This window comes from Gopherus flavomarginatus, chromosome 9 (genome assembly GCF_025201925.1).
Source record: "Gopherus flavomarginatus isolate rGopFla2 chromosome 9, rGopFla2.mat.asm, whole genome shotgun sequence".
Lineage (NCBI taxonomy): Eukaryota > Metazoa > Chordata > Testudines > Testudinidae > Gopherus > Gopherus flavomarginatus.
In genome coordinates this window covers 85127157-85152674 of record NC_066625.1, presented here as the reverse complement: position 1 = coordinate 85152674, position 25518 = coordinate 85127157, and the positions used below count along the sequence as shown (strand labels likewise).

Here is a 25518-nt window from a genome sequence, read left to right as displayed (position 1 = left end):
TACCATGATCAGTGGAAGTCAGTGTCAGAAGATCCCGTTCAGTTTCAAGTTGGTAGAGTTTGTGTCAGTAAGTTTGTGTTCCATAATCACAACCACTTGGTAGCAAAGGCTAAATTCACCCTCAAACCCTGTTCTGAGGTGGAAAGAGTGGCATGTTTCTAATGCCTATCCAAGTAAACAGCTCCGTACAGCAATAGTGCTCTAACTTGGGGTCCTGTCAGTCTTTAAAATAGAATAAAACGTGGGTTTTGTGTTCGAGCTCTGCCAGCACGCTCTTCAAATAAGGTAAATACTAATCATTTTGACTGCATACGCAGGCAGAGCAGCCAGTGTTCTGTCATCAATAGCTTGAACAGCCTTGGCGCAAGAACCTGCTTTAGTATTTTAAGAGGGGGAATGTTGGCTAACATCTTGGAAAAGAACGGAGCTGGTAACCGGCTCTAAAATGGCAACAAGACTCCAGAAGTTATTAGCCTGGTCCCGGTCTGAACCACTGATTTGGATGTGAAAGGTTCTTTGCTCCCAGTCATTCCAAAAGACATTCACATCTTTCATTAAGAGGTTTCTATGTCTTTATTGTTTGCATGTTAATTATTGTGCTGTAACTCTGTATATTTAGCTAAGAGAGCGTCTTGTGCGATCTACTTCCTTCCTGCTGTTACATATCAGAGTTGATGTACTAAAGCATGCATTTTTGGCATTCTAGCTCTTTCATTTTTAAAGGCTTCAATCTCTTAAAACCGAAAGAGAAACTGTCTGCAGTCAAAGGAAGCACAGTGTGTTGGGAGTGCTGTCAAACCCAGAATTTGTGCAGCTGCCAAAATGAGGTTCTGTACTTTTATTGGGTGATACAAATATTTAATTCAAAGTGTGTGTCTCAGAATAAATATTACTCTGCCCAGTAATGAGTCTGCATCTTACAATCAACACCTCATATGCTGAGGTAGTTTCCTTGACTAGTTTTTATAGCTCTCTGCATTCGGAGTTTCTTAAGAAAAATACGACTTTAGAGATAATGCCCTCAAAAACCATCTCTTCTGACGTAGATCATTGAGTGTAAAACTTGCATTTAAACTGCTTCTTGAAGGCAGCCTTCAGAATTAGAAGTATGGTTTATAGAGTTTTATAGAGCAGTAAAGTGCAATTTCTCTTTAGACAGCAGCAACTGTAGGTATAGGCACTTAACTTAAAACCTTGACATTTGTCCTTTTATTTTCCCCTTTCCTGAGAGACTGACTGCTGCTTATTGTCTGTATCCTGCACTGTGCCATTCTTTGCATGTATCTGAAATTCCCTAGAGATCTAATCTAGCTTTAAAAAAAGAAAAAAAAAAAAAAAGACTCCTTGCTCAATTCTTGTTGAGGCTCTTTGCACAAAGGAAACAAAAGTTTATTGAGGAAAGTGTTAATTACTAAGCAAACAGCAATTACTGGATGTTGCTCTGACAGGCATAAACACTCCTAAGGTTTCTATTCCTTAGCCATTTCCATTTCTTGGTTTACCTAGGAGGGAGGGGTCGAGTTCTGAGTAACAAGATGACCAACAAAAAGTCGAGACTGCATCTTGTTATACTAGTTATCTAGGCATAGCAGAAGGAAAACAAAACTGCGGCCATTGTAAATCAGTGTCTTCCCATGTAACCCGTATCACTGAAGTGTAGATCTCTTCCATTGGACCAGGTTATTACAGGTGTAAGACATCTCTTTTGTTACAATTTTTTTGCAAACCACGGTTTAATTCATCAATGAATTCAATATTTCTACCTTTGGTCAAAGTGTTTCCATGAGCATCTCCTATATCTCTGCCCTGCGATTATTTTTTCCAGATAATTAGTAGTGTTAACAAATTATTGCATTAATTTTCATGCACAACCACCCTGGACTGAGTTAGTTGTCTTTTCCTCTCTCCACCTCCCAACACTGAAATTGCTGTAAATCCTGACTCAGTACACCATCAACTCCAACTTGGGTTCACCAGCGTATCAAGGCCCTGTCCACGGTAGGATCAGAACAGTGCTGATTACCATCTTGTCCAAAACAGTTATTGTTAGAAGGCTTTTGCCTGGCTTTCCTAACCGGTATAACTAGGGATCACTTCCCCTGAGAATTGTGCTGTAAACCATCCCCACAAATAGTCTCTAGCATGGTTCTGTAACACTGTATTTGCATTGTTCGTGGACAAGAATCTTTATTCCTCCTGGTGTGGGAAACCATGACAGAACCTTACTAGCACCATCCATATTTAAATATAGTTGTGTCTCTAGCAGTGTGCCTTAACACTGGGAAACCAGAATGTTTACACTGTGATCTAATCTACTCCTTAAAGACATTAGATAATGTAATAAAAGATCTCAATGGCACATTCTAATTAATTGGTGCATTTCATCATGCTTCTAAAATTTTTATCTGTTGCAAAGTAGAACTGTATTTTTAGTACAGTGCAATCTAAAATGTCTGGCCAAAAACCTGATTTATACCTAGGAAAATGGAAATATTTCTTTAAATGTTTTCCAGAGCTGTGGTTTTTCATCAGGGTATTTAAACTCTCTGTTATGTTCTGACTACTTACTTTGGTGCAGGTTATATATGACTTGGATTAAAAATTCATTTTACTGACAGTTGACTCTGATCTTTCCATGCTTCTTTTTAATAATGAAAAACAGAACTTAAATTTTCAATTTAGCATGATGTAAATTCTAATATATAGTGTCCAAGGAAAGAAAAATTAAATTCTTTCATTTGCCACTGAGATTTACAAATGTATTCTCCCTTCATGGTTATGACCAAAGACTCATGCTGTTGTAACCGTGACTACTACATCAGTACAATATTTTTGTTTCTCTTACTTTACATCTCTCTTCCCCACTTGTAATAAAGACCTGGCTATCTCTCCAATGCAATGGATTTCACATTCTCTGGTCCTTAGTGTAAGAACTTTGGCCTGAGTTCTTTGCTGGTGTAACTGGTGCAGCTCCTCTGAAGCCAGTGGACCTGGTCCAGTTTACACAAGAGAAGACCTTTGCCCTTCATATACTACTAGTCTGAATGTAAACTCCTTGGGGCAGGAGTCATGTCTTATTTAAAATACAAGTGCTCTGTTGATAGTTCATATTATGGTATTGCTGCTGTTGCTAAGTTACCAATATACCCTTGTATTTCTTTGCAAGAAAACATGGTCCAGAATCTTAAAATTGCACAACTACAAAATGGTGAATAATTGGCTAAGTGATTGTATTGGTGAAAAGGATCTGTGGGTTATAGAGGATCACAAATTGAATATGAAACAGTAATGTGGAGTTGTTGTGAAAAATGGTAATATTGTGGTGTGTATCAACAGGATTGTTGTACGTAAGACTCCGGGGGTAATTGTCCTGCTCTGCTCAGCACTGGTGGGCCCACCTGGAGTACTGTATCCAGTTCTGGGCATTACACTTTAAGAAATATGTGGAAAATTTGAAGAGAGTCCAGAGGAGATCATCAAACATGATAAAAGGGGAAAGATTGTAAAACTAGGCATGTTTAGGCTTGATAAAAGAAGACATGGTGGGGACCTGATAAGTCTTCAAAAATGTTAAGGCAGTGGTGGGCAGCCTGTGGCCCGTCAGGGTAATCCGCTGGCAGGCCATGAGACAGTGTTTACATTGACCATCCATAGGCACGGCTGCCCACAGCTCCCAGTGGCTGCGGTTCGCCATTCCCAGCTAATGGGAGCTGCAGGAAGCAGCAGCAATACAGTGAGGGAAACATACCTCGTTGGCTGAGACGATAAACAAGAAACCCCAGTGCTCTCTGTTTGAGTGGGTTGCCCAGCTGATCAGTATGCCTTTGTATTGACTGATCAAGTTTATAGGGTTTTTTAAAGGGTGGAGAGGAAAATAATCAGGGTTGATCAACTTCTCAGCCTCTTGGCTCTGACAGTGTCAATTTAATTCCTGCTGCTATGCCGTATTTACAAATTCCTAGCATTTTACAGTCCCACCCCCCAAATAGAAACCATACTTGAAAACTACCAGAAGATGATTATGTGGCAAACTACCATATGTGAATAATGTATGTGCATTTGATTCCTCACACATTTATAAGCAAGGCAAAGAAGTATCCTTTTTGAGTTCATGGATTTAGTGGAGTTTGTATGTGATTCATTTAATGTGCTTCAGATTATTTTTGATGCTTATTTCCTAGGCTTCATTAAGCTTTGTGGTCTGACCATATTGTGGTGGTGTCTGCTAACAGTTTAGTAAAGCCTAGTTTTAATATCCTGGTACATATTTCTTTAATATCCTGTAATACACATTTCCAGTTCTTTTTGGATAATGCTAATACTAAACAGGCTGTTATGCACAAGAGCCCCCAAGCTACATTTTAAGATTTACATAATGGATCCCATCTTTCTTCTTTACACAACCCTGACTGCTGTTTGTCTGGATTTTCTTTTTGTATACATACTCACATATAGTGCTGTGTTGCTTTGCAAAAGCAGTGCAGAAAGAGAATGTTCCTGCCCTAGTCATGCTTTGATATGTGTGTTGTGGGAGGGAGCAATCAGCACATTTTTATCCCCTTTTTCTTCCCTCATACTTAAGACTTCTATGGGCTAAGGCGAGGTCTTCACTAGGAGCACCTACCAATGTAGCAGTACTAGTATACTCTACCAGCAAAGTCCTCCTATTGTGGACTCAGTCTCCAATACAGGCTTCTGCTGGAATAGCTCTCTTGCTCAGGGATCACAACTCGTAACTCCCTTGATGGATATAGTGATGCCAACAAATCTGTAGTTTAGATTTGACTTAAATTAAAGTGGCACCTATATCCCATCTATGAGAAACATGGGAACAAGTTCAGCTTTTGGAAACCAAAATGTGTCTTTAATTGACTGTCCAGTTTTCTCTCTGGTAAAAGAAGTAGTTGTCTAAGGCTATGTCTGCACTTCGAACTTTGGTGGACCCAAATTACATCAGCATAAAGCTGCCGCAGTTAGTATATGCATGCATACTTGGCTCCTTGCATAGGTGCTTTGTGTACTCACTAGGAATGCTTGTTGGTGCACCATAGGTGGGTATCCTAGTGTGCTCCTCTCTCCATCTTCTGGTGTGCTGTCTTTTGGGAAATTTTGGCAATGAGTGGTGGGGCATAAATGACGTGCAAACAGATGATTAGTAGCAAGGGGCCAAGTTCCCAGCATTCAACTTTCTCCATCCCATAACGCCATCTATAACCCATAACTTTTCATGCCTTTTTTGAGAATCCCACAAAACGACATGACACTTCTTGCTGCCCACCATCTCTAATGGAAGCATGGAACCCAAACAACTCTGCACTATTGTCTTGATCATTGCGAACACAGGATGAAGAGTCCTCCTGTATTTGCAAAACTGCAGGAACAACCAGAACAACTGGGCACATGACAATGTCATGGAGAACAGATTGCTGTGGGACGTAGCAGAAACCAATTAGAGGTTGTTGGTGACATTCATGGAGCTCTTGCATCCCCCATGCAATCTGTTTGTATATGTCCACATTTATACAGCTGCTCCAGAAGCTGTGATTGCACAGCCTAATCTCCCCACAGACCCATATGATCCAATACCTCCTGTCTCCTCCAGGCAGGAGAGTGTCTGTAGCATGTAGCCAGCATGGTACGTTGGGCAGTTGCCAACAACAAGGGATTGCTGCTATGTGTGCTCGCCAGGCTGGGCAATCCAGAAATGGCATTTCAAAAATACATGGAGTTTTTAAAGAGTGTGTTGGCTTCTGGTGTCCATGATCCCTGGGCAGTGCAGTTCACAATTGTGACCAGAGTGGTCAGTGTGGGACATAGTGAGAGGCTGCTGGAGGAAAGTTAGAATCAACGTAGGTTGCATAGTGTCGACACTCACAGTGCATCAATCACAGTAGGTTGACTATGGCTCAGTGCCATTCGGGGAGGTGGTATTCAGCATTGCCATGACAGGGAACTTGCATCAGCATGAGGCAGACTTGTAGACACAAGCACAGCTAGGTCCAAGCAAGGTGGTTTATATCAACCTAACTTTGTAGTGTAAATCAGGCCTAAGCTAATTGCTTTTGTTTTGGTATTAGAATATCTTCTATCATTAGACTCTTTGCCAAGTAAAAGGTGGCACTCTGGATGGATTGCTGTGTGGAATTGTGATGACTGTGCACTATGATGCTAAAGAATGTTTATTACAAAGTGCGTGGGAGGGGGAAGTCTTTGTTCTGTAAATCAAAAGAGAGGTATTCAGAGAGGCACAGTAATTTATTCACCCTCGTGGATCAAAACACTTCTGGGGAATGCACAGATTTGTCTTCCCAAAACAAACATCCCTTGGATACTTTGTTCTCTAAAGGCAGTGGCAAATTCCTCTGGCCTTTAGCAAAACACCAGACTGCAGAGGTCATCTGAAGAGACTGGTTCCTAGCATGTGTTTTGGGTGGCTTCTGGATTTTATTTTATTTTGTTCCAGTTTACAAAGACTTGAAGCAAATTTGCTGCCGCTATTTCCAACCATGCTCAACGAGACCCAGGTTATGATGAGAAGGGCAGTATAAAACATATGAAAATGTCTTCCTATATGCTTTTGTATATTCTTTAAAAGAGTTAATTGACCAAAATAATGGTGTAATGAGAGGACTGAATATTGCAATAAACGGACAGCCGAGGATTTGGCATTCCAAATTAGGTGGTTCCTGACACTGCATTATCACCACTTTTTTCCCATCCAGAGCTGCTTAATTGCTGAATAAATGCCTCCAAAAAACAGTAAGGAAGAGGTAAGAAAAAAGTAGTTATACCCCATTTGCTCCACTGAAACCCCTCCCAAGCAACAGGTCAAACACTAAACATTCGTAGATGACCACCAGAAAGCAAGGCATTGCAGTCATGTATGTGATGTTCTTACCCCATTCCATATCCTGATTCTTCTTCTGATCAAACTGGCCACAATCCCTCCACCCTAAAGGCCAAAACTTTAATAGGGTTAAAAAAAAAGAACTAAGTAAGTTCATGGAGGATAGGTCCATCAATGGCTATTAGCCAGGATGGGCCAGAAGCTGGGACTGGGCAACAGGAGATGAATCACTTGATGATTACCTGTTCTGTTCATTCCTTCTGGGGCACCAAGCACTGGTGTCTGTTAGAAGACCGGATACTGGGCTAGATGGACCTTTGGTCTGACCCAGTAGGGCCTTTTTTATGTAAAACACTCACACTGACCCGAACCTGCCTTTTTATTGACAAGAGCCTCATCCCGCCTTCCAGTTGCTAACCCCTCCCCTCTTCCTTCCTCCTTTGCACTCAGCAGCAACCCCCCTAAAGTATTGTGACTCATGCTGAGCTGCCAGACCTATGTGTGATGCACAAGAAGTAACTTGTCTTGCCCTCCACCTCCCAAACTGGTAGAAAAGGGAGCAGGGAAAGCCAGGGTTTTTCACATTTCACTCTGCAAGTACACATTTCTCTTTCTACAGTTCTAGAGAGGCTTTACCCCTACAAAAGAAGGGAAAAGCACAGTATTGGATGTGCATTCAGAGCCCCAGTATAAAGGGTATATGTGCTTCAGAATCTGCTTTTGGATACTGTAGCTACAAATGAATGCATTAAAAGCAGCCGATGTAACAGCAACAGGCAATCGAAATATCAGAATTCTGAAATGGTGGCTGAGTTCTGAAGTCCCATCAGCAGAAGTGGGTGACAAGAACCTGAACTATCTCCAGTAGAGAAGCGGAGTGAGAAAGAAACCGTGGGGAGAAATCAGAAAGCTATTCACATGCAAGCAGCGGAAACATTCAAGAGAATTAAATCCATGCCTTGCTTGATTGACAAATTTTGTGAAGGATTTGATTGCCAAAGTTGAAGCAGTGTGTTCCACTCTTTTGAAATAGTGGCTAATGAGTTTTCATTCAGTGTAACGGGAGCTATTGGTAACTACATTTCCTGCTTTTGCTTAAAGCATTTTAAAGTTTTAAAAGCAGCACTGAAAATTTTAGTGCCAAAGCTGAATTACAGGCAGCGTACATCTGCATAGCTAAAAACACAAACGTGGAGGTGACCCCCACCCCCAGTCTGACACACTGCATGTATTGCAACATACTCTCAATTACGTAGTGCCGCAGACTCATGCTATTTGTTACTTGTCCAAACTATGCCAGAGAGCAAACCTCCACAAAAACCTCAGACCATATACAGTTAGTCAGCAACTCCATGTGAAATCTCTAACCATATTTGAACTAATGGGCTAACTTGGATACTGCAGGGAGAGGGTGGGAATGGCATTCTTCAGTCATTAGAAAGTTGTTCCACCAATGGGATGACAATAAAAATCACTGACTCTCTTAAAGCTATACACATATGCAAAATCTGGGAGGAATGGTGTGGGTTCTGACTTGTGTTTTCTCCGTGTGTACATACGTACACAAACATACACGGGTTCTCAATTCCCATCATATGACTGGTGCGTACCTCCTGGATTTGTAACTCCTGTAAATCTATTAAAATGAGTCTCTTTATTTGCTTAGTAATCTACATGCATTTCTACTTCTCCTAAAAACTGACCTAACTATATCATCTTAAAATTATGTTTTACGCTTCAGAGACACCATTTACAAATATAGGTGAATTTTATAGCCAGAGCTCTTTATACTAGTCTTATGTAGCCTTTTTATAATAAATTTCAAGAAAATCAAATTACTTAAAGAATGATGACCCTACTAAATAGGCAGCATTCCTCTACTGATCTTATTGAAAAACTATCCATATCCTTTTGTGACTTACCTGCAACGTGCATTGTCTGTGAGAGCCCAAGTTCTTTGGGGCACAGGCTGTGCCATCTTAGGGTTTTGTACAGCCATATATAACTTTGACACTATATAAATTTAATCCATATGTTTCCCAATGATAAGAGGGTAGTTTATTGCATTCAGATTCAGCTACTGTTGGTCAGTCTTAAGGTATAGTAGAGGTAGTGTGCCAATGCTATCCAGTAAGATTCTAATGGAGTAAGTAAGTATGTGGTTTCTCTACATAGCACAAGAATTTGTGGCTTCTTTTTTGCTATTCTGAGCTATTATAAAACAGTGCTGCTGGCCAGAATCACACGTACCTTTGAAACACACACTTTGAAATGGTGCTGTGCTTCTTCAGTAACTACAGAAGGCTGTCATCTCCCACTGTTCTCCTTGTGAAATTAGTTAGGGGATTTTAGTTCATTTCCTAGTGGACACATCACACAAGCCAATGCCAGAATAGGCTTTATCACCATTCTTAGCAATACCTAATAAAAAACAAAATTGATTAGGCAGGGAGGGCTAATTTATAGTCATAGGCTGCTAAAGAAATATGTGACAGAGAAAAATTACCCTTGTGCTCCATAAATGCTAAATTTAATGTTGGACAGTGGTGCTGCAGCATATCACAGAGAGCTGGCTTATATGGCTTTCTTTATTTCACAGAGATGTCTGATGTTCCTCTTTATTATTTGCTTTGTACCCAGTATGTTGCTATACTTGATACATTACAAATAACCCAGTAGGAAATATTGTGTATCACATTAAGCAGATTCGCTGCTATAGTGTGATCTCTTTAAATGATGCTTTATCTTACCCTAGTTGCTATGCTGTGGTAAAAAGTAACAAGAGCATGTGAACAGAGGGGTTTTTTTTCTTTGAGTATTATGGAGAGATACAGTAACTTGTAAATTGGCCTTTATGCACCATTAGGTGTCATTCAGTTGCTTTATTGCTAGGTGTGCATTACAAAGTTTGTCACTTCTTAGTAAACTAATAACAATCTTCCTATCCTGTACCTGAGCATAAGTATTTGTACTGGTCATTTTCCAGAGCTAAGAATACTTATGTCCTAAATGGCTAAGGAAATCAGCCTGACACAAGAAGGCACTAAGCAAAACTAAGCCATTATTTTAATGGCCCGGGCTAATGTAGATTATAAACTTTACTTGACAAAATGTCGCTAGCAGATTAGATTATGTATAGTGCAATTAAATGGGGTTTACAACAAAACTGTAAAAGTTCATCGTGAGTGGCAAGCAAAATGAAGTGTGACACTTTGAACTTATACTTTATAGAATGAACTAGCATTTCAGTATGTGCTTGGTACTTTTCAAATTTATGAAGGCACAGTCTTCAATCCCAAGAGTTTACCATTTTAGGAAGGAAAGCAACACATGGGTGAATAGAATGGAAAATATGCTGTCAAAATACATATTATTTTAAAATTTGTCCTTGTATTATGCCTTTTTATTAGCTGGCTTATTTCTTATAGGCGCTGCAACAGAAGTGGATCTTGAGAAGGGCTTTGGAGGAGAGGGTAATGGCCATACACATCCTGTGCAGGATGGCATGAAAGAGGAGCACAGCTGGCTGTGGGAGAAGTAGACAGTCACGTGTGAAGTTCCCAAGCCACCTGTCAAAAGTGTAAATGGCCAGCCCTCTGTAACCAGAGCCTTGGCAGCTTAGAGAGCAAGCAGGAAATCCTATCCCTGCTGCAGTTCTCCTCCCTTTGGAGGATGGGGATGCCATTCGAGAAGGGACTGGGTGAACTGCAGGACTGGCTAGGTGCTACTGATGCAGGACAGCAAGCTGAGAATATGAGATTGGAGGTTGGGGGACAGGTTCAGGGAGCAGCCTTTCTGCTTTGTATGCAGGAATCAGCCAGAAGCCACTGGGAAGAAGGTGCCTTGCTCAGTGTCTAAGGAGCTGATGTTATGGGGGCACATGAACTGTGTGCTGCTTGATTTCTGGGTGAATTCCTGCATCCCAAAAGGCTGTAGGAGGGTTCTCAGTCCAAAAGCAATGGATGGGAGTCTGGAACTAACTACCAGTAGGGTTGCCAACCCTAACTGAAGTTATTCCGAGAGATTTTCTTTTCCAACATGACATAATGACATTTTCTTAAAATATCCTAATAAAATCTTCCGGATTGCTTTCAATAGTCACCTGGGGATTGATGCCGATTCCAGAAGACTCCAGGCCAATCCTGGAGGATTGGCAACCGTACTACCAGCAACCACCAGACAAGACTAGCGTCGCTGGCATAGTAGACAGTGTGAAAGAAGCACCTCTGGTTAAAGACAGGAAAGAGGCAGAGTTGTGAAGGGCTTTGACGCTGAGGACAGAAAGTTTGAACTTGATGAAGTGAAAGTGTCAGCCAGTAGAGGGAATCCAAGTGTGGGTGTTGTGACCGGCAAGGAATATTGTTTTAGCAGTTGTGTTTTGGGCTGGCGTAACTGATCTATTTCAGGGCTGATATGTAATGATGGAGCGGGGAAATGCAGTCACACCAGGAATGGAAAACAACAACTTTTAAACAGTGCCCAGAATTGCTAAATAGTCCAGGACTGAAAGTGAAGAAGAATAATGCACTAACCATTTGAGCCTGTAAGGAGAAATTGGGTAGGTCAGCAGACTGTAACTACCCACAGGGAAAGTTCTGTCGGACACTAAAACCAACACGTGTGCTCTGGTGAAAAATGCTACAAGTATTGGATTGCTTTAACTGGTGAGGAGTTTTTAGTATTAGTCAAAAAATGGCATCTCCCAGAGTTCATAAGCACTGCGTTGGGGTACTAATTCAATACTGACTTGGTGCTACTCTCTGAACGATGTCACAGAGTGTGATGCTGATGAGATTCCATAGGCAAATGTCTCATTTTTATTGGCTAGCCTTCACATTTCACCCGTGTTAAGCTAGTTTACAGTGGAAGACTCTAGCAGGCCATAGATACTGTGTCCCAGGCACCCCTTGTATCATTTCAGATGATGAAGTTGACAGAACAAACCCATTTTTGAAGTTACAAAAGTGGTTTCAGTAAACTGTCATGCCAAGACACAATGTGTAGCTGCCTTAGCATCAGAGTTCAGATGGGGATTTAAAGGTCCCGGTGCTCCCAGCAGTGGCCAGAGCCCCAGGGCCTTTAAATCTTGAAAAGCCACGCCTTTTCTGGTTGAGGCCACGCCTCTTCCGGATGAGGCCATGCCTCTGCTCAGGACTCTGGCGTACCAGTAAGTCCTTTAAGTTCCTTTCACCTCGGCTGCACCCCTTAAGATGTCTTCAACTCATGGCTGCCTGCTATAATACAATGTGTAGATCTTTCTGTGTTTCCAAGAACTGCCCTTCACTTGATCTATGACCTAGAATAATGGATAACTCCTCTCTGGATTGCTTATCTGAGGCTTCTTCTGCAAAATCTTGGGGCTTTCTGTGAAATAGAACAAATACAAACTTCCAGGCTGTTTGTGGCTATTCTTTTCATGGGGCTGCTGTCAGTGATAACAAAACACAGGTTGTTTACATCTCAGCACCGTGGAAGCTAAAGGTACGTCTAAACTAGAAAGGTAAGTTGACCTTTATTAGGTTGACTTACAGCCACCGCAGTAATTACTGCAGTGGTGCTCGTCCACACTACCCATCTTGAGTCACTGGGGCACACACATACTCATCAGGGGAGCTTCCGCTGAATCCTCACCGGGAGCATTTCCATCAACCTAAGAGGGGAAGTATGGGGATCTGAGAGCCCAGGCTCCCTATGGGCTGTACCCTTATCCCCGTTCTCTGCCAGGAGTGGGAGGAAGCCACACGGGGCTTCTTCCCCCCCGAGCCCACCCAATCCTGCTGGGAGCCTGTCAGCCTTGTCAGTTCACAGCTCCTGCCATGAAATTGACAAAGACAGTCATGTAAGGAATGCAGTGTCTACACAGATACTGTGTAGTAGGGCACTTACATCAGCAAGAGGAAGGCTGTAGTGTGGACACTGACATAATTAGGTTGACATAAATTGCCTTACATCGACCTGACTGCATACTGTAGACCAGCCCTTAGAGGAACAATAAAATCCAACTCACAAAATATTTGGTATGAAAATAATTTGGTACAGTCCCGGCGTCTGGCCTTAAATGAACAAATCAGAAGTGAGTTGCTAGTATGTCATTCCTGTTTTGTCTGGATCAGTGAAAGCAGCCGCTCCTCAATTTGTGAAGGAAAGCTGAATCACTTTTCCCACAGGTCAATGTCTGAGCTTGAGCGAGACAGACCCACATACAAAACAGTGCATTTCCACTGGACTCCTAATCGGGAAATGCTCAAAATGAATTTTGAACACACTTTCTTAAGTGAATGTGATATAAATTAGTCATCGACACTTATGATGCTGCACTTCTTTAGTAGCTGTAGGGTAGAACATTTCATAGCATTTATTGGCACACTCTTTGCTTTTGTTCCTATTAAGAAGCAGAATCCTAAATTACAGCCAAGCCTTGTGAGGTTTGCATAACCAGATCTAATCTCTTCAAAAAGCCAGTTTTCAGGGTGTGTGGTGTTTTTTTTTAAATTTTAGTTTCTTTTTTATGATACAAAATACTTGCAGAGTAGAGTTCTGCTTTTTGCTTTAAAAAATAAAATAACTGCAAAGAAGCAGCCCTCAGGCTTTATAGAACTGGAGTGATGGCAGCTGTGTGGCTAATATGTTATATGTTCCAAATGGGAAGACATTATTTAAACAAACCAAGCAACAATCTCCTCCTGAGAGATGCTTATGAAGGCTTTTGTCTCATCTCTCTTTATTTTTAACCACTAAGGGTCCCAGTCTGTTTCCCATTACTGAATTTGGGGGCAGGGATGAGAGGACCCTTCACTTTCCAACTGCAACAAACTGACTAGTTACCTTGTCTAGATCACAGGAAAAGATCATTGCAAAACAAAACAAAAAGGTTTATTTTCCATCTCTTTCCTACACTTCATAACCAGGAGATTAAATTATTATATTCTTTCTTTAAACTCCTTTGTACTGTGGTCTGTTCGTAGTGCTAATTCCATGATACTAGAGCGACCATTGACAGACATATCACTCTAATATTGGAGGCAGGAGGAAGAACTGCTGTTTGGACAAGTGACTATGTTGGGTGGTAGAAAGGAGAAGAGATGCAAATTTGGAGAGTGTGATCCATTAGAAATTAATTGGTTTGGAGAAACTGGAAATGGGCAAATTGAGGGCAGATTTTTAAGCTTCTGTGCTTATTGAGATGAAACAAAATGCTTAATGAAGTAGTTGCATTGTAAACTACTGTAAACTAAAGATTAAACTCAGCGCAGTCGCTGTTGTAATTTACAGCTGGACTAGACATTCCTTGGGAATTCAGTGACCTTGGATTTGCTGTACGTTAAAGTAGTCCAAGATGTTTGCCTTCCCTTTTAAAATACACTGGAGAGAGGGGGAGCAGTAGCTTCATAGAGGTCAGCAATACACATGGCACTGTTGGAATGAAGATTCTGAGAGAGCCTTAGCAGACTCTAGACACTTCAATTACACCACCCGCACTGTTTTTTTGTAATATCATAAAAAGAAGTTTATTTTGCCAGGCACAGCTCACTCTTTCTGAAGAACAGGCTTAAAATTATTTAATACACAGCTTCTGAGCCTGAAATGATTTTGTAGCACCCTTAACGGTCCTTTCCAAAACTGCATTAGATAATCCATGTTTGAAATTTGTCCAACAATATTTTTCCCTTTTATTTAAAACAAATCTCATTAGAGTCAGTGATAGTTAAACATGTGTTTAAGTTAAAAAGGATGGGCTGAGCACATGCTGAATTGCAGCCTGAATGTTGTATTGGTCAGTTCAGAAGTTTAATATTAACATCTAGCACTGTATATGACTCTTGCTGTACCTCCTCTTGTTGTGGCCAACTGAGAGGTTGTGTTTAAAGGGTGAGAGTGACATGCGTAGGAAATCACAGTTCATCCTTTTCCCCTCAACACAGTAAGTCCATTGTGCGGCTTGTTTTTGAGCACCCCAGCAATAGCTGTGGGGGCTGCATGTGACACAGTGAAATTTAAAATGCAGAAACCTGTATGAAGAGTCATTACGAAGAATCCTCAGTGTCCCTTCGTGCTCAAAGATCTGTTATTTGAATCTCCTGCAAACCCCTCATCACCCCCACCCCCAAAAATGCACAAACCACAATGATAAAGAAAAGACTTTTATCCTGTGGCCTGGTCTAAGCGTTGAACATTTTACAAGCAGAACTGCACAAAAGGTTTATTTACTGACCTAGTTAAGGTGGCAAGACCATTAATGTAGATGCTATTGTACTGGCATAAGGTGGTTTATATCAGGAAAGCTTATTTCACGTCACTGAACTGAAATAACCTATCTTAATAGAAGCACTTTTATATCCAAAAAAGACTGCGTCTACACGATGCGGGGCGGAGGCTGCTGCTTTAGGCTGGCGTAGTTAAAGCATTAAAACTGTAGACAAGGCCTCTGTGTGGTCGTCTTAAGCATGTTCTTTCCTCTTGTAGAAGAGTGCCCCTCACCTGCTGCTGAGGTCAGATGCTCGCCTTCTGTTGAACAAAGTTCTTCCTAGCCATGCAACATTAGCTATTATCCTAGGTTTTAATTAGATAGGTTTTTGTATTTCAAGTGCATCTCAGGTATTCGTAAATGTGCCATACAACATGAGTTGTCCAGAGCTGTTTTTCATGACATTTGTGGAGCTGTATTTTCTGAGCTGTGGTAGTACAATCTGGAGCTGTGAGAGCATGTCCTGTGGGGCTATTCTGTGGCTGCAGGCCAGTTTCTGTATATATTGGCCTTATTTTTTAAGACCATTTTCTCCAATACACTCTTTTTTTGCATGCAAAAGACTTCTTCATTTAAAATGATCAACATAACACTCTTTCAGTTAGTCTTTTGGCTCCAAGCCCATAGTTCCCACAACAGCTGTACCACAGTTTAAACATTCAGTCTCTAATATATTGGGGAACATTAGGGGGTTTTAAGGCTTCAACAGGTCTAGAGTAAATACTGGTTAATAAAGAGTAGCGCCTGTATCCCTGTATTTCCTGTGCTCTACATTAGAATAAAGCATGCTTAGAATATAATCACCAAAATTAATAACTATGAAAGTTTCTTTAAAAAAAAATACTTAGAGAAGTGTATTCCAAATGAGGGGTATGTTTTACTAGCAAGGGTCTGATAACCAATTTGTCATGCAAAAGTTTGCACTTCCTGTAGACAACTCTACGTTCCACAGATTGACCACCTTGCTATCATTTTGATTTTTTTCTTCTGGATTTCTGTCTACACATTTTGATGGTCATTAGGTTAAAAATCAAAAAAGTCATAATTGTTTAGTGTTCCCAAATCCTCAAACAATGAAATGTGCAAATAGCAAACATGGCTGCAATCCTTTTGGTGGCATGATCAAATGCTTTCAGATCAGGGCCCTTGCATATGCTAACCTTTAAACAAATATATAGCTAGCTGGCATGGCTTGATTAGTCCGAAGCATTGATTGTGTTCCCCAACATAGAATCAGAGGGTTAGAAGGGACTGCGTCTAGTCCAACCCCCTGCCAAAATGCAGATTTGTTGTGTCTAAATTATCCAAGACAGATGGCTAGCCAGCCTCCTTTTGAAAACCTCCAGTAAAGACGCTTCCGTGACTTCCCCAAGCAAGTCTGTTCCATTGTTCTACTGTTCTTATAGTTAGGAAATTTTTATCATGACATTTAATCTAAATCTCTCATGCTGTAAATTGAACGCATTGCCTCTTGTCCTGCCCTTTGCGGCAAAAGAGAACGACTTTTCTCCATCTTTTTATGGCAGCCTTTCAAGTATCTGAAGATAACTCCCATATCTCCTTTCTTCCAAACTAAACATACACAGTTCCTTCCGCTTGCTTTCCATTCCTTCGATCATCTTCGTCACTCATCTCTACATCCTTTCTATACATTGATATACAAACTTGGACACCGTACTCCAGCTGAGGCATAACCAGAATTGAGAAGAGTGGTACTGAAACCTCCAGGACTTGCATGCTATGCCTCTGTTAGTGCAACTAAAATTGCATTTGCTGATTTATGTTGAGACTGTGATCCACTACAACTCCTAGATCCTTCTCAGCAGTGCTGCTGCTAAGTCAGTTTTCCCCTATTCTGCATGGATATGGCAGCTACTCTGGTAGTAGCTGTGATTGCTAACTATGGGTTTCCCTTGTTAGTGATGTAGGCTAAAACATGGTGATTTTTTTCTTTAATTGCGTCATCCCAAAGGTGAAGATGGGAGGGGGGGTCCTAGCTATATAACTGATTCAGAGTGTCCTTTTCCTTCTAGCTGTGTGCAATAGGACATCCCGGAGTATGCGGCATTATATGGTGCTTGTGCCCTTCTGTGTGCTTGTCTCTGGAGCACTGTCCTTTATGGAGGCACTGTGAGTTAACTGCTCAGTTTTTCCCAGAATGCACTGGCAGTATGGCAAGTGTGGATGCACAAAGATAATGTGGTTGAGTTGTGAAAAAATGAGTTGCTGAATAGATGGTTTGTCTCTCTCTCTCTCAGGGTTAATGAGTTGTTTTAATAAATGGGTAATTGATTGTTAGTTCAGCTGGTCAATAAACTGCATATAGCAACCTGTGACACTTTCTATTGGTGCATAACCACCTGTAACAAACTACTAAGTCTATAATGTGCGTATAACATCTATTAATGATTTACTAGCCCTTTATGAAGCATTTTTAAATGGGATCTTAGGGCTTGTCTACACTACAGTGCTGCAGCAGCTTTTAAGCACCACTGTAGCAATGAGTGAAGACACTACCTGTGCCAACCAGAGAGCTGCTCCCATCGGCATAGGTATTTCACCTCCCCAAGAGCGGGTAGCTGTGTCAATGGCAGAAGCCCTCTTAGCCAACATTGTGCTGTCTACACCACTGGTTAGGTTGGGATAATAGTGTCTAAGCAATGAAGTTTTACCAGTATACATTGGTAATGTAGACCAAGCCTATATATCAAGCGTGACGCAATATTATTTTTAAACATCCTTGACCATTGAAGCCAATGGGAGCTTTGCCGTCAACTTCAATGAGTAGCGAATCAGGCCCACAGTGCACAAGAGGCCATAAGGGTATACTTTTGCTTATGAGGTACATGGGGAGTGGCTTGTCTGGGAGGGAGGAGACATGAAGTTTTATAGGAAAAGCAATCAAAATGATCCTTGCAAGCTGTTATTCTGAAAAACATGTTTATATACAAACTTTCTGGAAGCCTTGATGCCTTCTAATTAGTTGTGTATCTGTATTCTAGCACTGCCTGGTAGTTCAGCTGCAGTCAGTGGTTTGTTAGAATTTCCACTTTGGGAGGGCAGGGTGGGAATTTAACGCTTTCCGTTTAAATTGCATTGAGCGGAAACTTGAAACACCAGTCAAGTCTACTTTTTTCTTTTCAAATCAGCTCTGCTAGAGGAGAAAGGGGGAAAAAAATGTATTAAATTATCTAGGCTTTAACTTACACTGCTAACATCTTATTCATACTTAGCAAGCACCTATTGTAGTCCTTAAAATACCAATTACTTTTGTTTCAGAAAGTTAGTTAATGGTCGATATCTTAATTTGCATTCAGATGTTTCATATCATTTTTCCTACCCATCAGTGTTCTATTCAAACTTCGTTGAGTAAAGTAACTTAAAAGTGCTTCTGCTTTTGATTGTTTCCTATTGTGGATGTTTAAGTGCTCTGGTTCGGTATCTTAAAATAAATGCTCTCAGGTTGTATGGTCTTGATTTATTTGTTTTTCTTTTTAAATCCAAAACAGAATTTGAAAATAAATGTGATTATCAGTGCTGTTTAAAAAACAAAACAAGAACCTGACACTAGCTACCTATTGAAACAATATAAAATATATATATCTTGCTTTCCACAGTCCTATGGAAATCTGTGCCTTCGCTTGGTCATGCTATATAAATTCTCCATTGTAATAAACAGTGTGCTTACAAGATTGATTCTGTGTGGGTGTGACATGGGGTCAGGGGGATCCCAGAAATCTTAACAGAAACTTCAAGACTCAAAGTATGCTACAGTATCCCATTATTAGTAACAGAAACAGCATACACAGAATTAAAAAGGGAGGGAGTGCAGGATGGGAACCATGCTTCAGAGCTGGTTTCTTGAAGAAGGCCTAAGTCTGTTTAACTCTTACCGCTCCTACTCTGAGTTTCAATTGGATTAAGTTCCACCCCAGTAACACTCTACTTCTATATCTGGGAGAGTTTCTATCATGCGCTACTCCAAAAGGGTATGTATTCCTTGTCAGTTGACCTGTTTCTATAGCCTAGGGACCCTAACCAAGTTCAGGTCCCCTTTGTGCTGGGCAATATACATACACCTTGTAAAAGACAGATTCTGTTCCAAAGGGCTTACAGTTTACATTGAGAAGATGGAAGAATGACTTAACATGGGGAAGATAGAATAGGAAAGGACAGATGTTTTGAAGGACAAGAAATGGGAAGGAGAGGGAAAGAAATGGTGATTACTACAATGTGGTCAGGGGAAAAACGATATGGGATAGTAATGCAAGTAATATATCCACTGCAAGTAATATGCAGCTATAGTTAATATAACATTGTTCTTAAACGGTGGGTCAAACCAAGCAAATTAGGTAGCAATTAGAGACCCATGCAATGGGACCTCTAGCTGCTGTACATCGACACAACAGGATCACATAAGGATGGTGGCCGCTTTAACTGCCTTTCTTTTAGCATCTTCAAGATGGAGACTTCATTTCCTTATTTCTTTTTCTTACTTTATAATTTGCATTTAGTACACTGCTTGAATGGGCTTGCATTCTTAGATTTGACATTTACACCCATTCTGACTTAAAATATCTCAGACTATGTGTATGGTTGAACTGCTGCAGCTGCACAGCTGTGGTGCTTCAGTGTAAACACTTCAGTGGCAGGAGGGTTTCTCCTATCACTGTACTTAATTCGCCTTCACGAGAGGTGCTCGCTAGGTTGATGGAAGAATTCTTCCCTCAACTAGCACTCTCTCCACTGGGGGTTAGGTTGGCTTGACTGTCTCCCCCAAGAGTCTAGATTTTTCACTCCCCAGAGAGACATAGCTATGCAGATATAACTTCTCAGTGTAGACCAGTCTCAGCCTGCCACCTCGTTATTTTGAAATAGAGCAATTCCCATTTTAAGAATGCTTATGTTCTACTGTGGTATCTCTCAAACTTGGGACGCCGCTTGTGTAGGGAAAGCCCCAGGCGGCCGGGCCTGTTTATTTACCTGCCGCGTCCGCAGGTTCGGGCTGATCGCAGCTCCCACTGGCCACAGTTCGCTGCTCCAGGCTAATGGGGGCCGCTGGAAGCAGCAGCCAGTACGTCCCTCGGCCTGCGCCGCTTCCAGCAACCCCCATTGGTCTGGAGCAGTGAAGCTTGGCCAGTGGGAGCCGTGATAGGCCGGACCTGTGGACGGCGGCAGGTAAACAAACTGTCCTGGCCCGCCAGGGACTTTCCCTACACAAGCGGCATCCCACGTTTGGGAAACACTTTTCTACTGTATATGTACCTTATGTTTTACTTACTTTATGAAACTGCTGTTGGTACTTTTTGTAGGGACCTGTTATCATTTAAACTCTATATCTTATTTAAGATACTTAAATTTAAAAAAAAAAAATGTGGACCTCATCACCCCCTGCCACAGAGACTGAATCCTGATATATATTATTTGGTGTCATCATGTTTACTAATACAGAAATTAAACACAGTACTTAGCATCTTTGGTAAAAATGTTTAGTTAAACTAGTGTTCTACAAGTTTAACTCTGTTGCTCTTTTTCTTTAGAAGAGTTTGGCCGTAAAGGAAAAGTTTAAAAGGCCATGATAATGAAAACCTACTTATTCTGAATACAATGTCCTTGCCTTGCCTTATGCCGTTTAAAAAAAAAAAAAACAGAAAAATGCTATTCATTTTATAACGTAGAGGATAAAAACACACATCTGATGTTGATGTCTTAGACTGAAAATGAGTTGTTCAGATAATAATATTTCTAGAGTAGGACATCATAATCCCAGTCCTTGGTAGATGTTTCTTTCACCAGTTTACAATGAATAACCTTCTTAATTCCTTTGAGTAGTAGCTGGTATCCTTACAACCTGTGCCTCAAATGGAGAACAGCTTATTCAGAAAGACTTCTGGTCATGTAAGCAAGGAGGCATTTTCATACAGTAGGGCTATGTGGGGTAACTGTCACAAATACACTACTGCTAAAATCTTAATCTTGCAAAAATAGTAACTTAATATTTCTCTTTTTAGATGCAGCAGCTGTTTTATGAAAATTATGAGCAGAACAAAAAAGGCTACATCAAAGACCTTAGAAATAGCAAGATACACCGAGCTATAACACTGCATCCCAACAAGAACCCACCATACCAGTATAGACTTCATAGTTACATGCTGAGTCGCAAAATCGCAGAACTGCGTTACCGGACTATACAGCTGCACAGAGAAATCGTCCTGATGAGCAAATACAGCAATGCAGAAATACATAAAGATGATCTTCAGCTGGGAATACCACCTTCTTTTATGAGGTTCCAGCCACACCAGCGTGAGGAGGTCTTGGAATGGGAGTTCCTTACGGGAAAGTATCTCTATTCTGCAGCTGATGGACAGCCCCCTCGGAGAGGGATGGATTCATCTCAGCGTGAAGCATTGGATGACATTGTTATGCAGGTCATGGAAATGATCAATGCCAATGCTAAGACCAGAGGGCGGATCATTGATTTCAAGGAGATACAATATGGCTATCGCAGAATTAATCCTATGTATGGAGCGGAATATGTTCTTGACTTACTGCTTCTATACAAAAAACACAAGGGAAAGAAGATGACTGTGCCTGTCAGAAGGCATGCTTACCTACAGCAGACATTCAGCAAGATCCAGTTTATGGAGCATGAAGAGATAGATGCCAAAGAGCTGGCCAGCAAAATTAACCAAGATTCTGGATCCTTGTCTTTCCTGTCCAATTCACTGAAGATGTTTGTTCCATTCCAGCTCACTGGATCAAAAGCAGAGCGGAAGGAGCCCAAAGACCAGAAGATCAACATCTTGATTCCTCTGTCTGGACGCTTTGATATGTTTGCTAGGTTCATGGGGAATTTTGAGAAAACTTGCCTCATTCCCAGTCAGAACGTCAAGCTGGTCGTCCTGCTTTTCAATTCTGACTCAAACCCTGATAAGGCAAAGCAAGTTGAATTGATGAGAGATTACCGTATTAAGTACCCCAAGGCTGATATGCAGATCTTGCCAGTGTCTGGGGAATTCTCAAGAGCTCTGGCTCTTGAAGTTGGATCTTCTCAGTTTAAAAATGAGTCTTTGCTCTTCTTCTGTGACGTTGACCTAGTGTTTACCACAGAGTTTCTCCAGCGATGTAGAGCCAATACAGTTTTGGGCCAACAAATATACTTTCCAGTCATCTTTAGTCAGTATGATCCAAAGATAGTTTATAGTGGAAAAGTTCCCAGTGACAATCATTTTGCCTTCACCCAGAAAACAGGTTTCTGGAGGAACTATGGCTTTGGCATTACTTGTATTTACAAAGGTGATCTCCTTAGAGCAGGTGGCTTTGATGTCTCTATCCAGGGTTGGGGCCTTGAGGACGTGGACCTATTTAACAAAGTCATTCAAGCTGGCTTAAAGACTTTCCGAAGCCAAGAAATCGGAGTTGTTCATGTACATCATCCAGTCTTTTGTGACCCCAATCTTGATCCGAAACAATATAAAATGTGCTTGGGGTCCAAAGCTTCAACGTATGGATCCACACAACAGTTGGCTGAACTATGGCTTGAAAAAAATGACCCTAGCTTTGGGAAAAGCAGCAATACTAATGGCTCAGTGAGGACAGCCTAATGTCCAGCTATGCTGGAGAAGACTTTTTTTAATTATCTAATTTATTTTTGGAAAATGTTTTGATAGTTCATTTTTAAAGACCACACAAGGATATATTTTAGAAATCGTGTTTTCTTACCAAGAACTCTTTTGAGAATGAGCTTTTTTGAACAAAACTGTGATTGATATTTGCCTTTGAACAAAAAATTTTGGCTGAGTATTATCTGGCAGATCTGCATAATTCTGATGACTTGAAATAAGGTTTCCATATGAACAAAGGACCTCCTTTTTTTTTCTTTTCCTTTTTTTTTTAAAACCTTTTTTCCTCTGCTAGGATTCTATAAATTAGAACCTGAACATTGAAGCAAAATGGCAAAATATTGTACCTAACTGTTGTGTTGTGACTGTTACATTACACAGATTCTACTCTTTTTAAATAGCCATAATGTTCAAATTGTGTTAGAATAATGCAAAACAGTGTGGCAATAGTTGGGTTATTAATTTCAGGAGTATTTCAATTGGTTGATTACTTCAACCAAAAATGTACTTTTGCTTATTGTGGCCGAGCAACTTTTTGAAGGGGTTTGCGGTCAAGAAGCACAACCTTGTATCAGTTTAGTCCATATGTAAGTTTTATCTGACATTTGGTCCATATGTGGATCTAACATTAAAAATTCCATGGTGGATTCTGTGTATTCTAAATTGTTCTCCAGTCTAGAACAGAGACTGAATGATGGTGAAATGCAAAATTGTAATGTGTGTGGGAGGGAGAAATGAGAATTTCTCACTGCAAAATAAGGTACACAACTAAAAATTTGAAATCTCTAATGAGAACATTGGAAACTTGCATCTGATTGCATTCATTTTGTACAGTCAGTTACAAGATGTTGGTGGGAACAATTGTTACATTCTTTGATTACTAGTTTCTTTTGTTTTCTGTATCTGATAGACCTTTAATTTATTTAATATCCATTGTTTTAGGTTCTTGCCCTTTTCTTGAATATCTGTTAGTCATTTATTTATCTATTAGGAATGTATTGCTTTTTCTCACTCTTAAGGTAGTGTACATCTTACTTACAGTAAACTGTGATCTCCAAAGATTTCTTTTGAAAGTATTTTTTATTCCAAATTCCTTTTAAAATTTTACTGAGTGACTTAAATAACCTTGGGAATTGTTTTGATGCTCTAAGATAAACTGGGGAGAGAAAATGTTGAGTAGAAACAGTATGACCCCTCCGAGTTATCACCTAGTAAAGGATAAATAAACATACAAATAAAGTGCCTTAAAGTGAACAAAAGGAGAGGGAACTCTTTTGCATTGAGAGTTAGAACACTGATGGAAATTGCTATTGAAGCAGATCATGTATTGAGCGCAGAAGTTAAAGATAATGCCAGTGAAAAATATATTTTTCTATTGTACTCGTCAACACCGCTTTGCCCTCATTCCATTTCAGTAATATAAAGACCTACTCTTTGGGAGGTGAAGGATAGTAAAAGAGAATGAAAATCAGTATTTAGATTTGATTTACCAAGTTTTAAGGGGTCTTTATGGAGTAACTGCTTGAATATTTCAATAGAAAAATAATCAGTGGTTACACATTTATGGAATGTGAATTGCATTTGCAACTAGTCTAGAGTCAGTGTCATACAGCTGTCATTGTTTTGGTGACAGCCCCAAGGATGTAGATACTTATAATGGATTCAATGCATGGAAAGTGTTGAAAGACTTGGTCCTAAGATGCAATAAAGATTTTTATTTGCAATCCTATCTCATCATGTTGTCTGCCTCAGTCCTCATCTTACGTAGCAGGCACAGTTTAGGGTAAGTATTATAGCAAAGATTTGGGAGTGAAATGACCCAAACAATAAAGTACCGTATATACACAAGTTCTTGCCATCTGTGCCAAATTTCAGATGCAATAGTCCTTGAAAAGTGATGTTTCACCCTCTGCTCCTACTGTTTACTGTTGAGATTTTTTAATGGAGATCTTTGAAAATTAAAACAGTCACAAGAAATGCCTACAAGCTGCATGAGAACTTTAAAAAAAAAAAAACCATAATAGAGGCTCAAATTAAATGAATATCCCAAATTTTAAAAAGGGGAGACCAAAAAAATGCCACCATTGCTAAACATAGTAAAAGAGGCAAAAAGGTATCCTTTAAAAGTTGGAAGTCAAATCCTACAGAGGAAGATACAAGAGAGTATAAACTCTGGTAAGCCAAGTGTAAAAGTATAATTAGGCAGGCCAAAAAAGAATATGAAGAGCAAAAGATGAACTCGCAGCAAAAAAAAAATGAAGTACATCAGAAGCAGAGAGCTTGCCAAACAGTCAGTGAGGCCACTGGAAGATGGAGTGCTAAAGGAGCACTCAAGGAATACAAGGCCATTGCGGAGAAGCTAAATGAATAATTTCCCTCAAACATCACTGCAGAGGATGTGAGGGAGATTCCCACACCTGAGCCATTCTTTTTAGGTGACAAACCTGAAGAACTATCCCAGATTGAGGTGATATCAATAGAGGTGGTTTTGGAACAAATTGATTAACAGTAATAAGTCACTTGGACCAGATGGGATTCACCCAAGAGTTCTGAAAACTCAAATATGAAATTGCAGATTTAACTGGTATGTAACCTATTGCTTAAATCAGCTTCCAGGTGACTAGAGGATAGCTAATTTTATTTATTTATTTTCTTTTTTTTTAAAAAGGCTCCAGAGTCGATCCCAGCAATTACAGGCCGGTAAGCCCAACTTCAGTACCAGGCAAATTGGTTGAAACTATAGTAAAGTACAGAGTTGTTGATTTGTTGGAGAAAAGTCAACTTCCCTTTTTTTGTAAAGGGAA

General features: G+C 40.4%; 1 protein-coding gene across 1 annotated transcript in view; it reads left to right on the top strand.

The window, feature by feature from the left end:
- Window positions 1-22984, top strand: part of CHSY1 (chondroitin sulfate synthase 1) — a 94297-nt gene extending 71313 nt beyond the window's left edge. The window contains exon 3 of the mRNA XM_050967467.1: window positions 21104-22984. Within this exon, the coding sequence (XP_050823424.1) occupies window positions 21104-22696 (1593 nt within the window). The 3' untranslated portion in view covers window positions 22697-22984. The remainder of the gene's footprint in view (window positions 1-21103) is intronic.
- Window positions 22985-25518: the final 2534 nt, after the last annotated feature.